We start from the raw sequence: 16,963 nt of genomic DNA, 5'->3' as shown, positions 1-16,963 counted from the left end.
TCTGCCCCAGGCCCCACTTTCTGCCCCAATCTGCCCCAATCTGCCCCAAAGACATGAAAATTTCAGAAATTTACCAAAAATCAGCCCTTTGCCCAATTCCCCTGAAATTGGGGTGGTAGCCTGCACCCATTAGGCACTACCACCCCACCCCACTCCTTTTGCCCAGATCCCATGCTATGCCCCCAAACTGCCCCAAAGTCACTAAAATTTTAAAAATTCACCAAAAATCAGGATTTTTCCCAATCCCCCTGAAATTGGGGTGGTAGACTCTAACCATTGGGCACAACCACCCCACCCCAAAATTTTGCCCCTGGGCCCCTTTTTACCCCCCCGAATTGATTCAGATTTGGATTTGGATTAAATCCGAATCCGAACCGAATCAAGGGTGATTCGGGTGACCCAGATTTGGGCACAAAACAGAACAGGGGTGATTCGGTTCGGGTCCGAGCCGAATCACCCGAAAACCCGAATTGCACACCCCTAATCAGAAGGCCAAAGAAGGGACCAACCAAGTTTCCTGAATGCAAACAACCAATGGAGGAAGAGAACTAGTCGATAAAACATGCTTCAATTCTTGGCCGTGAGCACAAAGACTGTGAGAGTTCCAACTGAAAATAGATAGAGACCGCAACCTAGGGTTCAGAGTGACCCAGCTCTGCACATATCTGGCCAGCCGTCACAGAATCCATACCCAAATACTTTTCAGCTGCCTTCAATATTATCACTAACTTTTCAGAACGCCGTTCCGTCTGGGCAGTGCAATTTATCACCTCCACCATAAAAGCCAAAAACTTCTCTTTGGCAGGGAAACGGCAAGCTGCCCCTCCATCCAACAGCACAGAGTGGGAAGGAAGAGAGGAAGAAGGTGGCGGGGGCCCCCCAACCCCCTTCAACACCTCACCAGCCTCCCTGTGTCGCTTAACAGCAGCTGAATAAGAGATGCCATGCTCTATCCTGAGCGCCTGGACCTCCCAGGCCTGCTTAGAAACTGCACAGCCTCGATATCCCGGGGTATGAGCGCCGCCACAATTACAACATTTCGCAGGCAAAAGACTTTCGCATTGTTTTATGGAATGCGCGTCACCGCACTTCCCACAACGCACCTGGCTACGACAAATCGCGGCTACATGACCAAATCGTTGGCAGTTATAACAACACAAGGGGGAAAGAACAAATGGGCGAACCCTGAAGATTTGGTATCCTATAACCACCTCCTTGGGCAACTCCAAACCTCCAAACTGGGCAAAAACCGTAAAGGAGGGGAGGGCATTACCCTCCCGCCTAGCAGACAGGCGCTTCACTCCAGAAACAACGCCCTCCCCTAGGTACCTCTGAATGTCCTCATCCGAAATACAGAGGAACGCCCAGTATTACTCCTTTCCTAAAGGCCTGATGCAATGGAGCCTGACAAGAAACCTTTATCTTTCCCAAAGATGACCAACGCAGAAGCTTTTCAAACTGTTCTTTGTGAACGCATTCCACCAATAAATCACCAGATTGAAGGCACCTAGCCCTGGAGACATCGCCCAAAGCTTTCCGTAACCACTCAGCCAATTTTATAGGATTAGTGTCTCCAATTCTCACTTCCTTATTAACCGCCTTCACCACAGCTGATAGCGGTCTCACATTATCCTCCCTCCTCCCTGAGGCCCTGGACGGGTATTCCACAGAACCGCTGCGTTTCTTTTTGGCACGAGCCTCCTCTGGGGGGGGGGGCGGCTCCGTATCCCTAGCCAAACGACGACCCTGCCCTTTTCCCTGTGTCATCCCCTCTGTCTCCATCCCCTCCTCCATCAGCACAGCCAAACAAACTCAACCTCTTCTCTACAAACAGCAATCGAGGAGCCCCCTCCAACAGAGGCAAAGCCAAGGCAAAAAAACCCCACCCCACCTATTACCAAACTGCCGTACCCAAAAGAAGCAAAAAAGGAGAAATACCCCTCGTTCACCAACACTCACAGCCAGCCAAACATTCAAACACTCTCAACCGACAAGGCGCCCACCACCATCGCGCGCCGGGGAATAAAGCCGCCCCGCGCCAGCTGGCTCCTTCCTCCTCCGGCCGCACAGTAGGGTTACATGGGTTACAGGACATCAAATTAAGCAACAATTTTGAATCACAAGATGTGATCGAAAGAAATTCTAAAGTGAAGAGATTCTTCTGAAGTTAGAAAGGATGGATGGCTTAAAAATACTGACCTGAGAACTGAGCTGTTCAGAAGACAATTTAAATGTGGTTGTTATCTTCTTTGCCAGAACTTTGGCTTCATTGAACCCAAAGGAATACAGAGAAATCTCAGCAATCATAGAGTAATCTGGAACCATCATAGCCACAGGACGAAAGAGAGCCTGGAATACATATATTCACCATCAAAGGAGCACTAGACTCATCTGGCCACCTAATGGCACAGTGGGGAAATGACTTGACTAGCCAGCCAGAGGTTACTGGTTCGAATCCCCGCTGGTATGTTTCCCAGACTATGGGAAACACCTATATCGGGCAGCAGTGATATAGGAAGATGCTGAAAGGCATCATCTCATACTGTGCGGGAGATGGTAATGGAAAACCCCTCCTATATTCTACCAGAGACAATCACAGGGCTCTGTGGTCACTAAAAGTCGACACCAACTCAATGGCACACTTTATTTTACCTAGACTCATCTGTCCTTAACAATCCTTGTAAATGGATCAGAGGCAATTTAAGAGTGATTTGCACAAAAGAAGAAATCAGCATTAATAATGGCAAGTCTTTAATTGCTCATTATAAAGATCCATAAGTGTAATCAATTGTACCTGAAATTAAATTTCCCATATTCAGCTGCTGCTGAATCAGCAGGTCAGTAAAAGTCTTCCATGCCACTCTAAAAATATGTCAGCACCTACTTTTATTACTGGAGTGGTTGAACATCAACTGCACAGGATGTCAAGCCAACTGAGGTGCACACTCTTCCAAATTATAATTAAGTTGATCGCCTTTGAGCTGCTCCTTCCTGGATCAAGAGATCTAAACCCCTGCTAACTTGGCAAAGAGGCACCTTTTAATGTAGTGGTTCTCTTTATTTAGCAGGGGGAGAGTAACTGGCCCTATCCACCCCCAGCACAGTACCTCCAGTGACTGTTGCTGGTGTCTATCTTGGGTTTCTTTATATATTGTGAGCCCTTTGGGGACAGGGATCCATCTTATTTATTTGTTATTTCTCTGTGTAAACCGCCCTGAGCCATTTTTGCAAGGGTGGTATAGAAATCGAACAAACAACAACAACAACAACAACAACAACAATAATAAAAAAACACAAATCGCACAATTGCAGGTGTAATTATACTGCTTGGATATGCATGAACTGTGCAACTAGAACTGGCGCAACATCAGCATGGAATCCTCCAGCACCACACCGTTCTTACTTTCTAATATACAATAAATTATGTGTGCCCTACTTCCATTTCCTATCACTTCAAAGCAGCAGCTGAAAGTACCAAAATATCCTCAAATGTAAGGTCTACCATGTTTCAACATGCTGTAACAAAATACAATTATGTGGTTCATCTAGGGATTTCTTGAGACTTTCTGAGAAACAGAAGAAGAATGTTCTGCTTGCTGGAGCTGGCAATATTAATTTCAAGGCTTACAGTAATTTGAAGATAAATTATTATGTTCTGTTCCATAGGATGTTTCTTCTTTGGAGACATTTTTAAAAAAATTTGAAGGAGGAAATATATTCTATTGGAGGGATAATATAATCAACTTGCATTCTCAGCTTGGTAGTACTTAGAAGCTCTCCCCATTACCAATACAAACACTGGTGAAAAACATTTTTTGAATACCTCACTGGGTGGAGGTGAACTGGAGTATGCTGAATGTTTCAAAAAATCCTAAACCAATCCACTGCAGATGTTATTTGTAGGGGGGTATTTGGTCTCCTAAAAATTATAAATGCTAAGTTTTAGGATTCTTTTCCTTTTTACATTGTAGACAAATTTTATTTCCTAGCTTGTGTGTAAGATAATTAGAATTTGGGTGTTCTATCTGATGCCATTGTTGGTCAGTGATAATACGCCCTCTCCCTCTCCCTCTCTCTCACTCACTAACTGAATGCAGCAACTTGCAATGTCCAGTGGCATTTAGTTACCTTTAAGTTGTCAGGTAATTCAGTGCGTCCAGCATAACCAGGGTTCATTGTGATAAAGACTGCACAAGACGGAACCAGAGGGATCTCAGCTCCTTCAAACATGAAGCGGTCTACCTAGATAGTAAAGACACAGTTACTCATGGTGAATGGCTTGTATTAAATTTTAATGTGTTTTTATCTATTGTGATTTTTATTTGTTTTTATGAATTTTAAATGATAAAACATTTTATATTATGTTTTAATCTGTACACCGCCTAGCAATTTCTATATTAGGCGGTATATAAATTCAGTCAATCAAGCAAGCAAGCAAGAATCTTCATTGCCACAGGGAACTGATAAAGCTAACCCTAGGAATCCAGATAAATGGCCTTAGTGGACTGTTCCAAAGATAACCCAGAACCAGTCTGCAATTGTGACCAGAACTCTCTTGGAATCCAGTTTGACACATAGCAGTATTCTATTAAAAATGCGCTCTCATTTACTATATTTACTGACTGATAACTACCCATATTATTATTTGGAGACAATTTCTCCAACTATAAACATCTTCCCAGCAATTCCATGGTTTTAAGAAAAAAGCAAATGAATTGTTATTCGACTGGTCAAGCACTAAAAGGTGACCCTTTCATGGAAAACTAAGCAGGTGATAATTTCATATTATGTACTTTTAATAATAAACACAACTCATGAATCTCAGTCATGATCAGTTTGCTAGAGAAAATACACACCATGGGACTTTGCCAATATGTGGTCAACAAAGTAGTGCTTGAGGAAGCACTACTAGCCTGTTTTTCTCCCTATGTTGAGCTAGCCGCTTGCTTGGAAATGGATGGCTTGTTAGCTGCTCAATGGTTCTTTGTGTGCTAGGCATTGCCAAGTCTTTAGCTGGCAAACTGAAAGTAAACAGCTGACAAAATTAAAGAGGCAACTTTCTTGCCACCGTGGTTAAGTATTGAGGATAGAGGAAGGCATTGTCCTAGTCAGAAGAATATCAGCCTCTGTCTCATATGTATCAGTGCAAATCCATACTAGATCTAGATGACAATCAGTTGAAGAGAAATACAAGGGGAGACCAAGAAAACATCATCTTTACTTTTTATTGGTGTGCCCTGAAGTTATGCTATCTCAGCTTACCCTCTGCTGCTGAGCCTTCTGAATTGTTGTGATCTGCTGGGCTACTACAGACAACACTTCAATGTCAATGCGGTTGAACTCATCAAAGCAAGCCCAGGCTCCAGAGCTGAGTATACAAAAGGAGAACAGTGTCAGGGTTACACAGTGGAAGAATGTTCATCTAGTTTCATTCTGTCTTAAATATCACAGGAGATAAGGTTTGGAGGAGAGGAGACCTGTGGAGGCGACATTCAAAAAGGATTCATGCATGCAGGAGTCATACTGAACACAATGGCTGACATGAAGAAGAAAATTACTCAGTGGCCCCACTGAACTCAAAAGGACATAATAGGCAATGCTTCATTTGTACTTTTAACTTCAATGGGACTACTTTGAGTACTTTTCCTCATCATCTCAGCCACTAGGCCTAATCTGCTTCTTTATTTTGCGTTTGCATTTCTGTTGGTATAAATTATAAAATGCATAGCCGAATTCCAAATCCTGATGCACTAGGAAAAAAATTAATGGAATGGGTCCACCTAAGAGCTGAACCAGTGCAAAGCTACAAATCCTGCTTCAGTATGTCATTAATAATTACACTGTGTGTGTTGCCGGTTGATAAAAGCTGAAGAGCCATTCATCATTGCTGGCAATGAGTATGCCTTGATCACACTGGCATATGCTCTGCCACACTGTGGATGCTTGAAAGCCCAAAATTAGCACCTTGAATTTAGCTCAGGAACTGTAGTTAAATCCTTTGCCTCTACAATGGATGCAGTTGGCAATTCTAAATTATATGTGCTTCAGGAGTCTTCCTGGATGATTAGCACCAATGCCAGATCTAGGCAGCTCAGAAACTGTGCTTAATTGTCTGTTTTGTTATTTTCCATTCCACGGGACCAACTTGGTAATATTTCTCTATATGCCCTAACAGGTCATGTAGAAATTGCTATTTGTTTGAAACTGCCATTAGTCACTTGTTTGGGGTCTTCCTACACGCCCTATACTCTTCACTGGATGAAGAAGCACTCTCATTGATATCTTTTGTCTGCCATACCATTTATTCCCTTTGGCTGCTGTGCCAAGATTCACACCCGCTGTAACATGTTAATGTGCAACACTGTATACCTGGCTAGTCCTTTCAAGAATTTTCCCATTGCCATGAAGTCGAGCTGATCAGAGCAATTAAACACCACAGTCTGAATAGCTAAAGCTTTTCCCAGATCCTTTGTTGTTTCTGTTTTGCCTGTTCCAGCTGGTCCTGCAGGGGCACCTCCAAATTTCAAGTGCAAAGCTCCAGTAAGTGTCAGGTAGCACCTATCACAAAGAATTAAATTATTTTTAGGCCAGAAGGTATCTCAAAGTCATCCAGTTAAATCTCCTATACTGATACACTGGTGTTCATGAGTGGAGCTAGTAGCTACAGTAGTACCTGGGAGTGCCAACTTTTTCGTTATGGTGCAGTATCAATGCTGGCAGCTGTCCTGCACTCCCTCCTCCTGCCTCCTGTTTGAGTGAACAGTGTCACTTGTAAAAAGGATGCACAGATATTCAGATGTTTAGTTTTTCTCTCTTTCAGTCTTATCAGCAATACCTTGCCAGTGACAATAAGTTCTGACCTTTCTTTCATCCCTTCTGTTGAGGGATGTAAGCAGGAGACCCTGAGACCACAGGGCCTTGTCTATCAATTAAGCCACCAATGGGTTACCTTTTCAGCAACTGTGTATGCGAATGAGAGGGATAGCATTTCCCATGGGTGGCAAGGATAACTTTGGCCTTGCCTGCTTCAGCCTGGTTTGGCGAAGTCACATCTCTCCCACCCTCATTGTTCCCTCTCCTCCTGATGAACTGCAGTCAGCCCTGTTTTTTCCTCCCTGGTTAAGCTGCCCTAGAAAGACCTGTAAGTATTCCAGCAGATTAGGCCTGTAGGGCTAGAAGCTAATTTACAAGTCCTTGTATGCCTGGTCTTTTCCTCTAGCTCTGATCCTTGTTCCTAAACCTGTAAGAAAACCATTTATTTCATTTCATTTTAAACTGTGTAGGGTTAGTGGTGTGCTTGAACACTCTGAAGGGAGTTTACCCTCCCACATAACTGTTTGGCTTACACAGTTTTTTCTGAAACCCCCAAAACAAAGGAATGTTGGTTAAGTCTTCCTATCGGTTCAGATGGGAAGGCCAGAGGCCGCTGATTCCTAATAAACTGAGAGGCCTAGGTCCTTCTTTTTGGGGCCTTCAGGGAGGTGTTAAGGAGGTGGAGGCAGCAAGGACCCAAAGAAAAACAGAATCAGAGGAGGCAGCGGGTGGATAAAGCACAACGGGCTCTTTCCTCATCGATATCCTTTTCATGATTAGCCATTTGTTATTTGTGGCATATTGTTGCCGTGCTGGTAAACAATTGAAAACAGAAGTGAAGGTGTTGGTTCGGATAGCCACTTAACACTATAAAACACTTAAAAAGAAAATCAGGGCCTACATAGGTTAGGAACAGTGTAAGGGAAAGGCAGTGAAGAAATTGTTCCAAAAAGCAGCATAGTTTAGATGTCTTTTTAGTAATAAGAGAAGGAAAATAAATTCATCTAATGAGAATGATGCATCATCAGACCATCAATATTCTCACTTTGAAGACCAAGAACTGCAGGTTATCAAGTGTGTGGAGCATCTCAAAATTATTCTTTTTGAGGCACATGGCAGAAAAAATTCCAGTGTTGCACCAACTTAAGCTGTCATCCTATGCCCCAGTTTATGTTTCATACATAAACACTGTCAATTTCCTTTTTCTGTTCATGTATTTTTCAAATATTGTTCAAAGGTATGACAGCACAGCCTGCAATCATTTAATCTATAGTATACCATAAGTGGAGATCAGCATGTTTTAAAATTATTGTATCTGTAGCAAAAGGACAATATTTAGTAACATAAGCTCACTCAAACACATGAAAATGATATATTGCAAAAAAGGTTAAAAAACAAAACAAAACAAAAAAAACCTTGTTAGCTTGCCTGATCCAATTTAGTGATCAGTTAGATTTAGTTCCATTGATAAATCCCCTGAGAACAATTATCCAGCACTTCAAAAAACACATATGATATCCCCTCCCTAGTTAAGCCAAAGCTCCAATAATCAATAGTAGAGCTCATCATCAGGTGTAATAATGTTTTAGAAAGAAGTGTATAGCCTACAGTATTAATCTCAGAGAGCTGTTTTACCCATACTGTTTAATGACGATCATTCAATAAAATCCACAGGGAATCACTTGCTAAAACTGCTTTTATTGCATTTAGTGAAAACTGAATAGCCATATTCTACTTCAGCCTGCAAAAGATTCAGGCCATCTTCAATGCATATAAATTACAACTACACTGTGATAATTAAAGATATAATTACAGGTGAAACTCGGAAAATTAGAATATCGTGCAAAAGTCCATTAATTTCAGTAATGCAAATTAAAAGGTGAAACTGATATATGAGACAGACGCATTACATGCAAAGCGAGATAAGTCAAGCCTTAATTTGTTATAATTGTGATGATCATGGCGTACAGCTCATGAAAACCCCAAATCCACAATCCCAGAAAATTAGAATATTACATGGAACCAAGAAGACAAGGATTGAAGAATAGAACAATATCGGACCTCTGAAAAGTATACAGTATACTGTGCTTGATTGGCCAGCAAACCCGCCTGACCTGACCCCATACAGAATCTATGGGGCATTGCCAAGAGAACGATGAGAGACATGAGACCAAACAATGCAGAATTGCTGAAGGCTGCTAATGAAGCATCCTGGTCTTCCATAACACCTCATCAGTGCCACAGGCTGATAGCATCCATGCCACACCGCATTGAGGCAGTAATTGCTGCAAAAGGGGCCCAAACCAAGTACTGAATACATATGCATGCTTATACTTTTCAGAGGTCCGATATTGTTCTATTCTTCAATCCTTGTCTTCTTGGTTCCATGTAATATTCTAATTTTCTGAGATTGTGGATTTGGGGTTTTCATGAACTGTACGCCATGATCATCACAATTATAACAAATTAAGGCTTGACTTATCTCGCTTTGCATGTAATGCGTCTGTCTCATATATCAGTTTCACCTTTTAATTTGCATTACTGAAATTAATGGACTTTTGCACGATATTCTAATTTTCCGAGTTTCACCTGTATAATAAATGTATTGCTTTACATTTCTCTGCTAAGCAGAAAGATTTTTTTTTTAAAAGAAAGCTATATACCTGTAATTGTGCTTCTCTAGGACACATACAAATCTGTTCTTGTTCACAGCACTTCACAAGATTTGCCATATGCACATATGAGAACTTTGCAAATTTTATAGACACTATGCCACTCTATGCCAAGTAGACCCACACCAAATAGTTTTTGTTCCACAACAGCATCATGGTTACATGAGCAAAGTGCATGTGTAAAGCACATTCCTATCAAGAATCTAAGCTTGATTCCCATCCCCAGAGTTCTATTGTCCCCTTATAAACTATCTGGTAGCGAGGTTGGTCTCTGGGTCATCTCGGAGAGACCACATTACTCCCTTGTTGATTGAGCTACACTGGCTGCCAATTGGTTTCCGGGCAGAATACAAAGTGCTAGTTATAACTTATAAAGCCCTAAACGGCTTAGGCCCTGGGTATTTAAGAGAGCGTCTTCTTCGCTATGAGCCCTACCGCCCATTGAGGTCACTTGAGGAGGTCCAACTCCAGTTGCCGCCAACTCGTTTGGTGGCCACACAGAGACGGGCCTTCTCGGCTGCTGCCCCGAGATTGTGGAATGCGTTCCCTGCTGAGATACGATCCTCCCCATCTCTGGCAATTTTCAAAAAACACCTGAAAACACATCTCTTCAACCAGGCTTTCTCAGCTTTTTAAAACTTGTTTTTAAATTCTGATTATTTAATTGTTGTTTTACGATGTTTTAATTATTAATTATTGTTTTTATGCTTTATTATTTTTGTTTTAATTATTAACTGATTTTAATGGTGTTTTAATGTAAACCACCCTGAGCCTTTTGGAAGGGCGGTATAAAAGTTTTAATAATAAATAAAATAAATAAAATAAAATAAAAGCTTCCAAATCAGTTCTTGGGCCTTGCCTGCACAACAGGTAGCCTCACAGTCTTTCTGTCTGGCTGTGTCTGTTCTTGTTTCTGACATCCTGAGAAGAACCTAAAAACAGAAGAACAGCCCTGCTGGATCAGGCACAAGGCCTGTCTAGTCCAGCATTCTGTTTCCCACAATGGCCCACCATATGCCTTTGAGAAGCCCACAGACAAGAGGTGAGGGCATGCCCTCTCTCCTGATGTTGCTCTCCTACAATTGGTATTTACAGGCATCTTGCCTCTGAGGCTGGAGGTGGCCTGATGCCCTGTGAATGTTTCTGTCCTGCTGTATCTGCCTTCCTCACTCCCAGCCCCTTCCTTGGCATCCTTCTCTTCTATATCCTAATCCTAGCCTGCTATGGAGAGATTCTCTGTCATTAGCCTTATCCTATTTGATTATGGCTCAAGTACACTTCCAATGTGACATATTTTTCTGATTACTTCCTCAATAAGATATGAGACACAAAAGGTATCACTACTGGCATGTTCCAAAATGGCTTTCCCTGATACTGTTTGGAACTCACTGCAGTCCGTTCCTGACAAGACAGCCCATGGCTCAGTTTCCAACATGAGCAAACGTAGCAGTTTGACCTTTGATTCAGCAAAGAGATATGCATTTGCACTTTACTATCAAGATATTTGGTTATTTTTGTTATTTATTTATTTATGAATTTTAATTAGTTAACAAGCAAGCAAAGAAAGTAAACAGAAGCATACAATTTCCACTCTCTTCAAACAAAAGCACTCTTTCCACAACCCAGATAGCACTTGTAATATACCATACATCTTTAAAATAAGTCAAATAAGGTTTTTCATAAGTTCAAAAATTTGGAGGATTTGTCCATTTTTATGGAGGTTATTTCTTTCCTGGCCACAAGCCTCACCATGTACATCAACCAATCATCCAATTGTGGTCCAATCCAACTTTTCCAGTATTGTAAGATTAAGTGTTTTACAACCAATAAAGCTCTACCAATCTAATCCATTCAGCCACTGAGAAATCTGTTATTTGCAAAATTAGGCCAAGAACAATTGCAGTTAATTACTATACCGGTCAGTGAGAGGTGTGATCACCAGGCGCCCACTGTTGCCCAAGTATTCATAACCATAGATAAATTCAGCATTCACTGCCCGGATGTACAAATCATCTCTTGTCCAGTAGTACCTAATGGTAAATAAAAAGTCAAACACAAAGTATATAAAGAAGGAAAATGACAAGAGCTAACCAGGGTGGTGGGCAGTAACTTCATCAATAACATCAAAATCCATACCACTTGACAATACTACAGTCCCATTCTTCTGGCTGTATTTTTATTCATACTAAGCAATACTTATTCTATGGTGAAAGTTGCATATTTCATCTGCATCCTATCTTAAAAGTTGATATTCTTCAATTAAATATACATATTTAATGCAAATTGAAAACTGGTTTGTGGCAAAAAGTGGATTTCATGGAATAAGGCCAATGACACTGCAACAAAAGACATATAACTTGGAGCAAGCGAGAGAGCAAAGAAAACACTCAGCTGTCAACCAAGCCGGCTGGGGAATGAGCTCCAGAGGGCTCTGTGGGGCCCTTCTGGGTGCTGGTCACATCCCCTGAAGGTGACGTCACCCACGTGATGCACCTCTGAAGAACCGCCAGGTCAATAAAAATTGAGTATAACTTTATAATTATAAGCAGGTAAAAGTGCTTGAGATAATGATGATGTCTGAGGGTCCTTTTCCAATCTTGATAATTATGACCCCCCGCCCCGCAGTAGTTTGGTACAGCCCCGTCTGGTCCATACACCTCATGTTTCAAAATACCTACAAAACACACTGTCTAATAATAATGATAATAGGCAACAGGAGATTCTTCACCTGAGTTGGGAAATCCATTCAAAATCATTCTCGCTCATGACATTCTCCTCAATGAGTTTAGCTGCCACATCCTTGGCATGGACTTCAATTACAATAAGAGCAGATAACACCCCTCTCTGCATCCGAGTCAGCTTCCCTCGCACAAGTGCAACTAGATCACTCAGCTGTGCAAAAGAAGCATAGTAAGTTTGTTTGCCCTGGAGGAAAAAAATCCCAAGTCTACTTGATATTCTCTAAACAGTTATGTATTGACATGTACAAGGAAACTGGTGTCCTTTAGGAGTTAAAAAAGAATCATACACCTTTCTCTACATTTACTTCCAGAAAATGCTACATCTTATACAAGATACCAAATTTTCATTTACAATTCCAGGTGTATAGATTACATTGTTTTAGGCACGGTGTCCTGTATAAAGAACACAATCATACTGTGCTAGTAGCATACCTAAATAATTGCACTAACATCAACACATCCTAGATGGAAGAAGAGATGATGACAAATTCTGGTACCGGGGAGTCTGGAAACTAACTTTCCTAGTTCACAAATGGTGCATCAGTTATTAGCTGAGCCAAGCTTCCCTCAGAAGATGGCTCCGCTCATGATAAGCTCACCATGGCGACAGCCATCTCCAGCATTTCCAGTAGTGATGGAAGCTTCTAAACATGCTTCTAAACATGCCTCCCGAGCATGTTCCATTTTCAGCACAGCCAGGAGTCCTGGGAAGTGAAAGATGGGTTCTCCACTGTCCCCAGGGTTTCCTGCTACTGACTGTAATAATCTCCTTCCTCACAAGCTATGTTTGGGGAGGAAAACAGCAGAGTAAAAAGCTGAGGATCAAAAAGAGAGGGCTGGTTGGGAGTTCTTCTGGGCCTAGTCCTTCTGATTTTTTTTTAGAGAAAGTTCAGGCTTTTCCCAAGAATTATCTAAGAAGCTCAGAAAGATCAGGTCCATTCTGAATCAAGATAGGCAGGTTTTGCCCATCTCTAGATTAAACATAGGTCAGGTGGGAAAACAAAGTGACAGACATAAGGAACCTTGATTATATATAGCACCTGCTTTTCATATGTGTTGGCCAAGTTTATTTCCTCTGGCTTAAGATCAGGACTCTTGTTACAATATATGTAAAGCAAATTTCCAATGCAGAAACAACTGAACCCAAAGATGCAGTAAAATAATATTTTTACCTGAGCACTTAGCTGTGGAAACAACCTGGTGGACAAATCTCCAGCTTCCAGGGCCTCTGAAACTTCTTTTGTCCAGAATGTTTGACATCCAGCAATGGTCACTTGGCCTGGCCAGTCTAAGACCCATTTAGTTCGTGGTGTCTTTATTAAAAACACATTATTTTAACAATAAATGCAAAGGCTTTATTTCCTTTATATTACTTTATATTACCTGGAGCAATAATACCTGTATTATATACTATTCCTGTTTTAACTATAGTTTAATAACTCATTTATCTTAAGACTGCAAGGAATTTACTCTGTATGATACAGTACAGGTGGACATATCCACGGTTTCATTATCTGCAATTTTGCATATCTGCAATCAGAAAAATGACACCTGACCTTGGCATATGCAAAAAAACAACACGTTGACCTAGGGTATCCACGGGTTGGGAGTGGCCAGAAATGACCGCGGAGGTAATTTCCGGCTGCCATTTTAGGAATCAGAGCCACAAAATGGCTCCCATTTTTAATAACACTCCAAAACCTCCCCAATTTTTGGCCATTTTCCGGCCACAAGGCACAGTGTGACTTGTGGGGAGCAGCAGAGACTGGCAAGGCACTCCCCCCCCCATGAAAGTCATCCCCTTTGGGCCTATTCTCAGTCATTTTTGGATGGTTTTCGGCCACTTTAAGGGCACAGTGTGACTTGGGGGAAGCAGCAGAGACTGGCAAGCCCCCACCCCATGAAAATAGGCCATTTTCGGCCACAAATGACTGACCAGGAACCTAACCCCTGTGATCCCACAGGGAACAATAATTCAATCTTCACGGTTTCTATATCCATGGCAGAGCCATGGAACGGAACTCCCACGAATACTGAGGTCCACCTGTAGTGCACTGGAGGGGCAGGGCTAAACATTTTAAATAAATAAATAAATAAATAAATAAATAAATAAATAAATAAATAAATAAAAATTAAGTACTTGCAAACTGACTATGACATCACTAAATTATGATTTAGCCATAGTTTAGAGTTACTAGCAGGAGTCTCAGGCTCACACCCTTCCTTCTAGTGCTGTGCATGGAACTGTTTTTGGTGGTTTGGGTTAAATTCAAACCAAATTTGAACCGGTCCACCAGTTCAGTTGAACTGGCCGGCAGTCTGGTCAATTAGATTGAACAGGTTCAAACTGGTTCAACCCAATTTGAGGAGCTATGCTGGTAAAGGGGAATCTTGCCTTTAAAAGGGTTCTAAGGGTAAGAGGGGGGCAGTGAGAGGGCGCAGTGGTGGCAGCAACCCTGCTGGCTCTCCCCTCCCCCTGGGGGGAACCGCCACACCACCAGTAAGAGGAGCCGCCACACCACCAGTAAGGTACCCTCTCACTGCTCCCTCCCCCGGTTACCCTTTTAAAGGCAGGATTCTGCTTTATTAGTATAGCCCCTCAAACTGGACTGAACCAGTCTATATCGGACCAGGCCCAGTTCAGTTCAAACTTGGACTGGCTGCCTTTTTTTGAGGCCAGTTTGGTTCAAGTTTGAACCAGTTCAGTTCTAACTGATTCCTCACACTCCTGCTCCCTTCTCTCCTTTGTATGCAGGAGGAGACTTGCTCTGCCTGTTCATCATTTAGAACAAATCACATTTTTGTTGCAATAAATAATAGTTCATTCTAATTGCAGTTTATGAATAAGCCAGGATATCTAACTAGAATTTGATATCCCTGTCTTGTTCACAAACCACAGTTAGAACAAGCCATGATTTGCTGGGTTCAGAGACAACAAACAACCATGATTTGTTTTAAACCAGAAATAGAAGCAGCAAATACCCTCCTCATTTGGGAGGGTGGAGTGCACCAGTACAAGGTTTGTGCTAGTAACACTAAAGTATAATTTAATTATGCTTTAGTGTTAAGTATGCAACTAGCCTGAGTTTACAAGTACGGCATCATACAAAGTAAATTTCTTGCTTTGCTTGATGCCGCATCAGAATATTTTGCAGCTGCGGAACATGGAGCCACTGGTTTTCTGGTGTTTGTACTCACTCTCCATAGTCCTCAAGGTGCTATTAGGGCTTATAAAACCCTAAACAGTTTGGGCCCCACAATGCCTTCTCCCCATTTTTTGTCTGTCTTGCACCACATTCTTGGCTGAGATGTCCTTTTGGTTTTATCATCCATTCACCAAAGTAGGACTTACAGAGGAACATCCTTTGTGGCTATTTCTCAACCACAGAATTCCTTTGGAAGAAGTTCCCCAACCCCCCCCCCCCCAAATTTGAAACCCTATTTACACTCGTACAATCGTTATGTTCAACACTTGTATAATCTGTGTACAGTGTACAAATCTGCACACAGGTACAGTTATTCACATGTTATGTTGAACACAGGTACAGCACTATACTTCCTATTTGAATCCTGTGTCTGAAGAAGTCTGAACCCAGGTTCACACTTAAAACAAATCCAGGTACAGTCATTTACACAAAAGCATGTATGAATGTACCGTCTGAATGCAGGTACAACGTACTGGGCTTGTTCTTACAACCCAGGCACTCATGGTTAAAGGGTTAACTACAATCTCAAGCCAGCTGTGCTCCCACAGAGTGCGACGTGAGAACCCGCTCTGTACCACCAATCATAATCCCACTGTCAGGATTAAACTATGATTGGCAACTATGATCTGACTGTAGTTCCTAGTTAACTGTGATGGTGGGACTATGATTGCCAGTACACTGTGGGTTCTCACACCATGATCACCACAGGAGAGTGCCTGCCTCAGAGATAGTAGTTTACACTTTAACTATGATCACCCAGGTCAAAAGAATAGGCCAAAAGTCTGAATCGGGCTTGAGCATCCTCCAAAAGTAGTGTGAGACTTCTTTACAAATCCTGGTGGCCAGAAATAAGGTCATGTGGTATGGCATTTCAGTAACTGTTGAAATTTATATATTTGTTTTCAATATATTTTTACTAGTGAAGATTACCTGCTATGAGATTCAACTGGTTTACTTTTGTAGTTCCTATCTGAACAATACATTCAAAGAATGACAAGAAGATAAAAGGCACTTATTTCAAAATAAACATGACAAAGATTATGCAGTATTAAAGCTGGAAAGCCATAAAGTTATTAAAAATACACTACAATCTGTCAGCAGAGATAGCTGTCAATTGGATCTCGAGATGAAGCATCCCAAGATCCATCAAGTGAATAATGTGTATTTTCTAGGTGAAGTCTACATGGCTCTAGGCAAGACACTTACTTTTGGATAAACCTTGATTGCTCTTTCAATGTTGTCACGCACACTGGCCTTCATGATCTTCTCAACTTCCAGCAGCCAGTCCTCCACATTGCCCGTAGGATAAATGGAACGGTATAGCTTCACTTCTTCACCTTCTGCAGAGTACATGTGCGTAATTTTGAGATCTTCCTGAAAGAGTAGCTAATAAGAGGAAGTCCAGCATGAGATGCCACATTAAACCATTTTCAGGCCTTCTACAAATAATCATGATGTAAATCCATTTCAAATACATTGACTTGCATCATTGAAGGGTCTGGCACTTGGGCTACTACTAACTATATGTGCA

General features: G+C 41.7%; 1 protein-coding gene across 2 annotated transcripts in view; it reads right to left on the bottom strand.

Annotated features, from left to right (window-relative positions):
• DNAH1 (dynein axonemal heavy chain 1) overlaps positions 1 to 16,963 on the bottom strand; it is a 280,454-nt gene that overhangs the window by 129,630 nt on the left and 133,861 nt on the right. For both annotated transcript variants that reach the window (XM_053298325.1, XM_053298327.1), the window contains 8 exons: positions 16,639 to 16,818; positions 13,399 to 13,539; positions 12,214 to 12,377; positions 11,402 to 11,515; positions 6,370 to 6,558; positions 5,263 to 5,368; positions 4,129 to 4,242; positions 2,200 to 2,349 (listed from right to left, as the gene is read on the bottom strand). In XM_053298325.1, coding sequence (XP_053154300.1) covers positions 2,200 to 2,349; positions 4,129 to 4,242; positions 5,263 to 5,368; positions 6,370 to 6,558; positions 11,402 to 11,515; positions 12,214 to 12,377; positions 13,399 to 13,539; positions 16,639 to 16,818 — 1,158 coding nt within the window. The remainder of the gene's footprint in view (positions 1 to 2,199; positions 2,350 to 4,128; positions 4,243 to 5,262; positions 5,369 to 6,369; positions 6,559 to 11,401; positions 11,516 to 12,213; positions 12,378 to 13,398; positions 13,540 to 16,638; positions 16,819 to 16,963) is intronic.

This window comes from Hemicordylus capensis, chromosome 2, assembly GCF_027244095.1.
Source record: "Hemicordylus capensis ecotype Gifberg chromosome 2, rHemCap1.1.pri, whole genome shotgun sequence".
Classification (NCBI taxonomy): domain Eukaryota; kingdom Metazoa; phylum Chordata; class Lepidosauria; order Squamata; family Cordylidae; genus Hemicordylus; species Hemicordylus capensis.
Note: the sequence above shows the minus strand (reverse complement) of the source record. Positions and strands in the feature narration are given on the sequence as shown.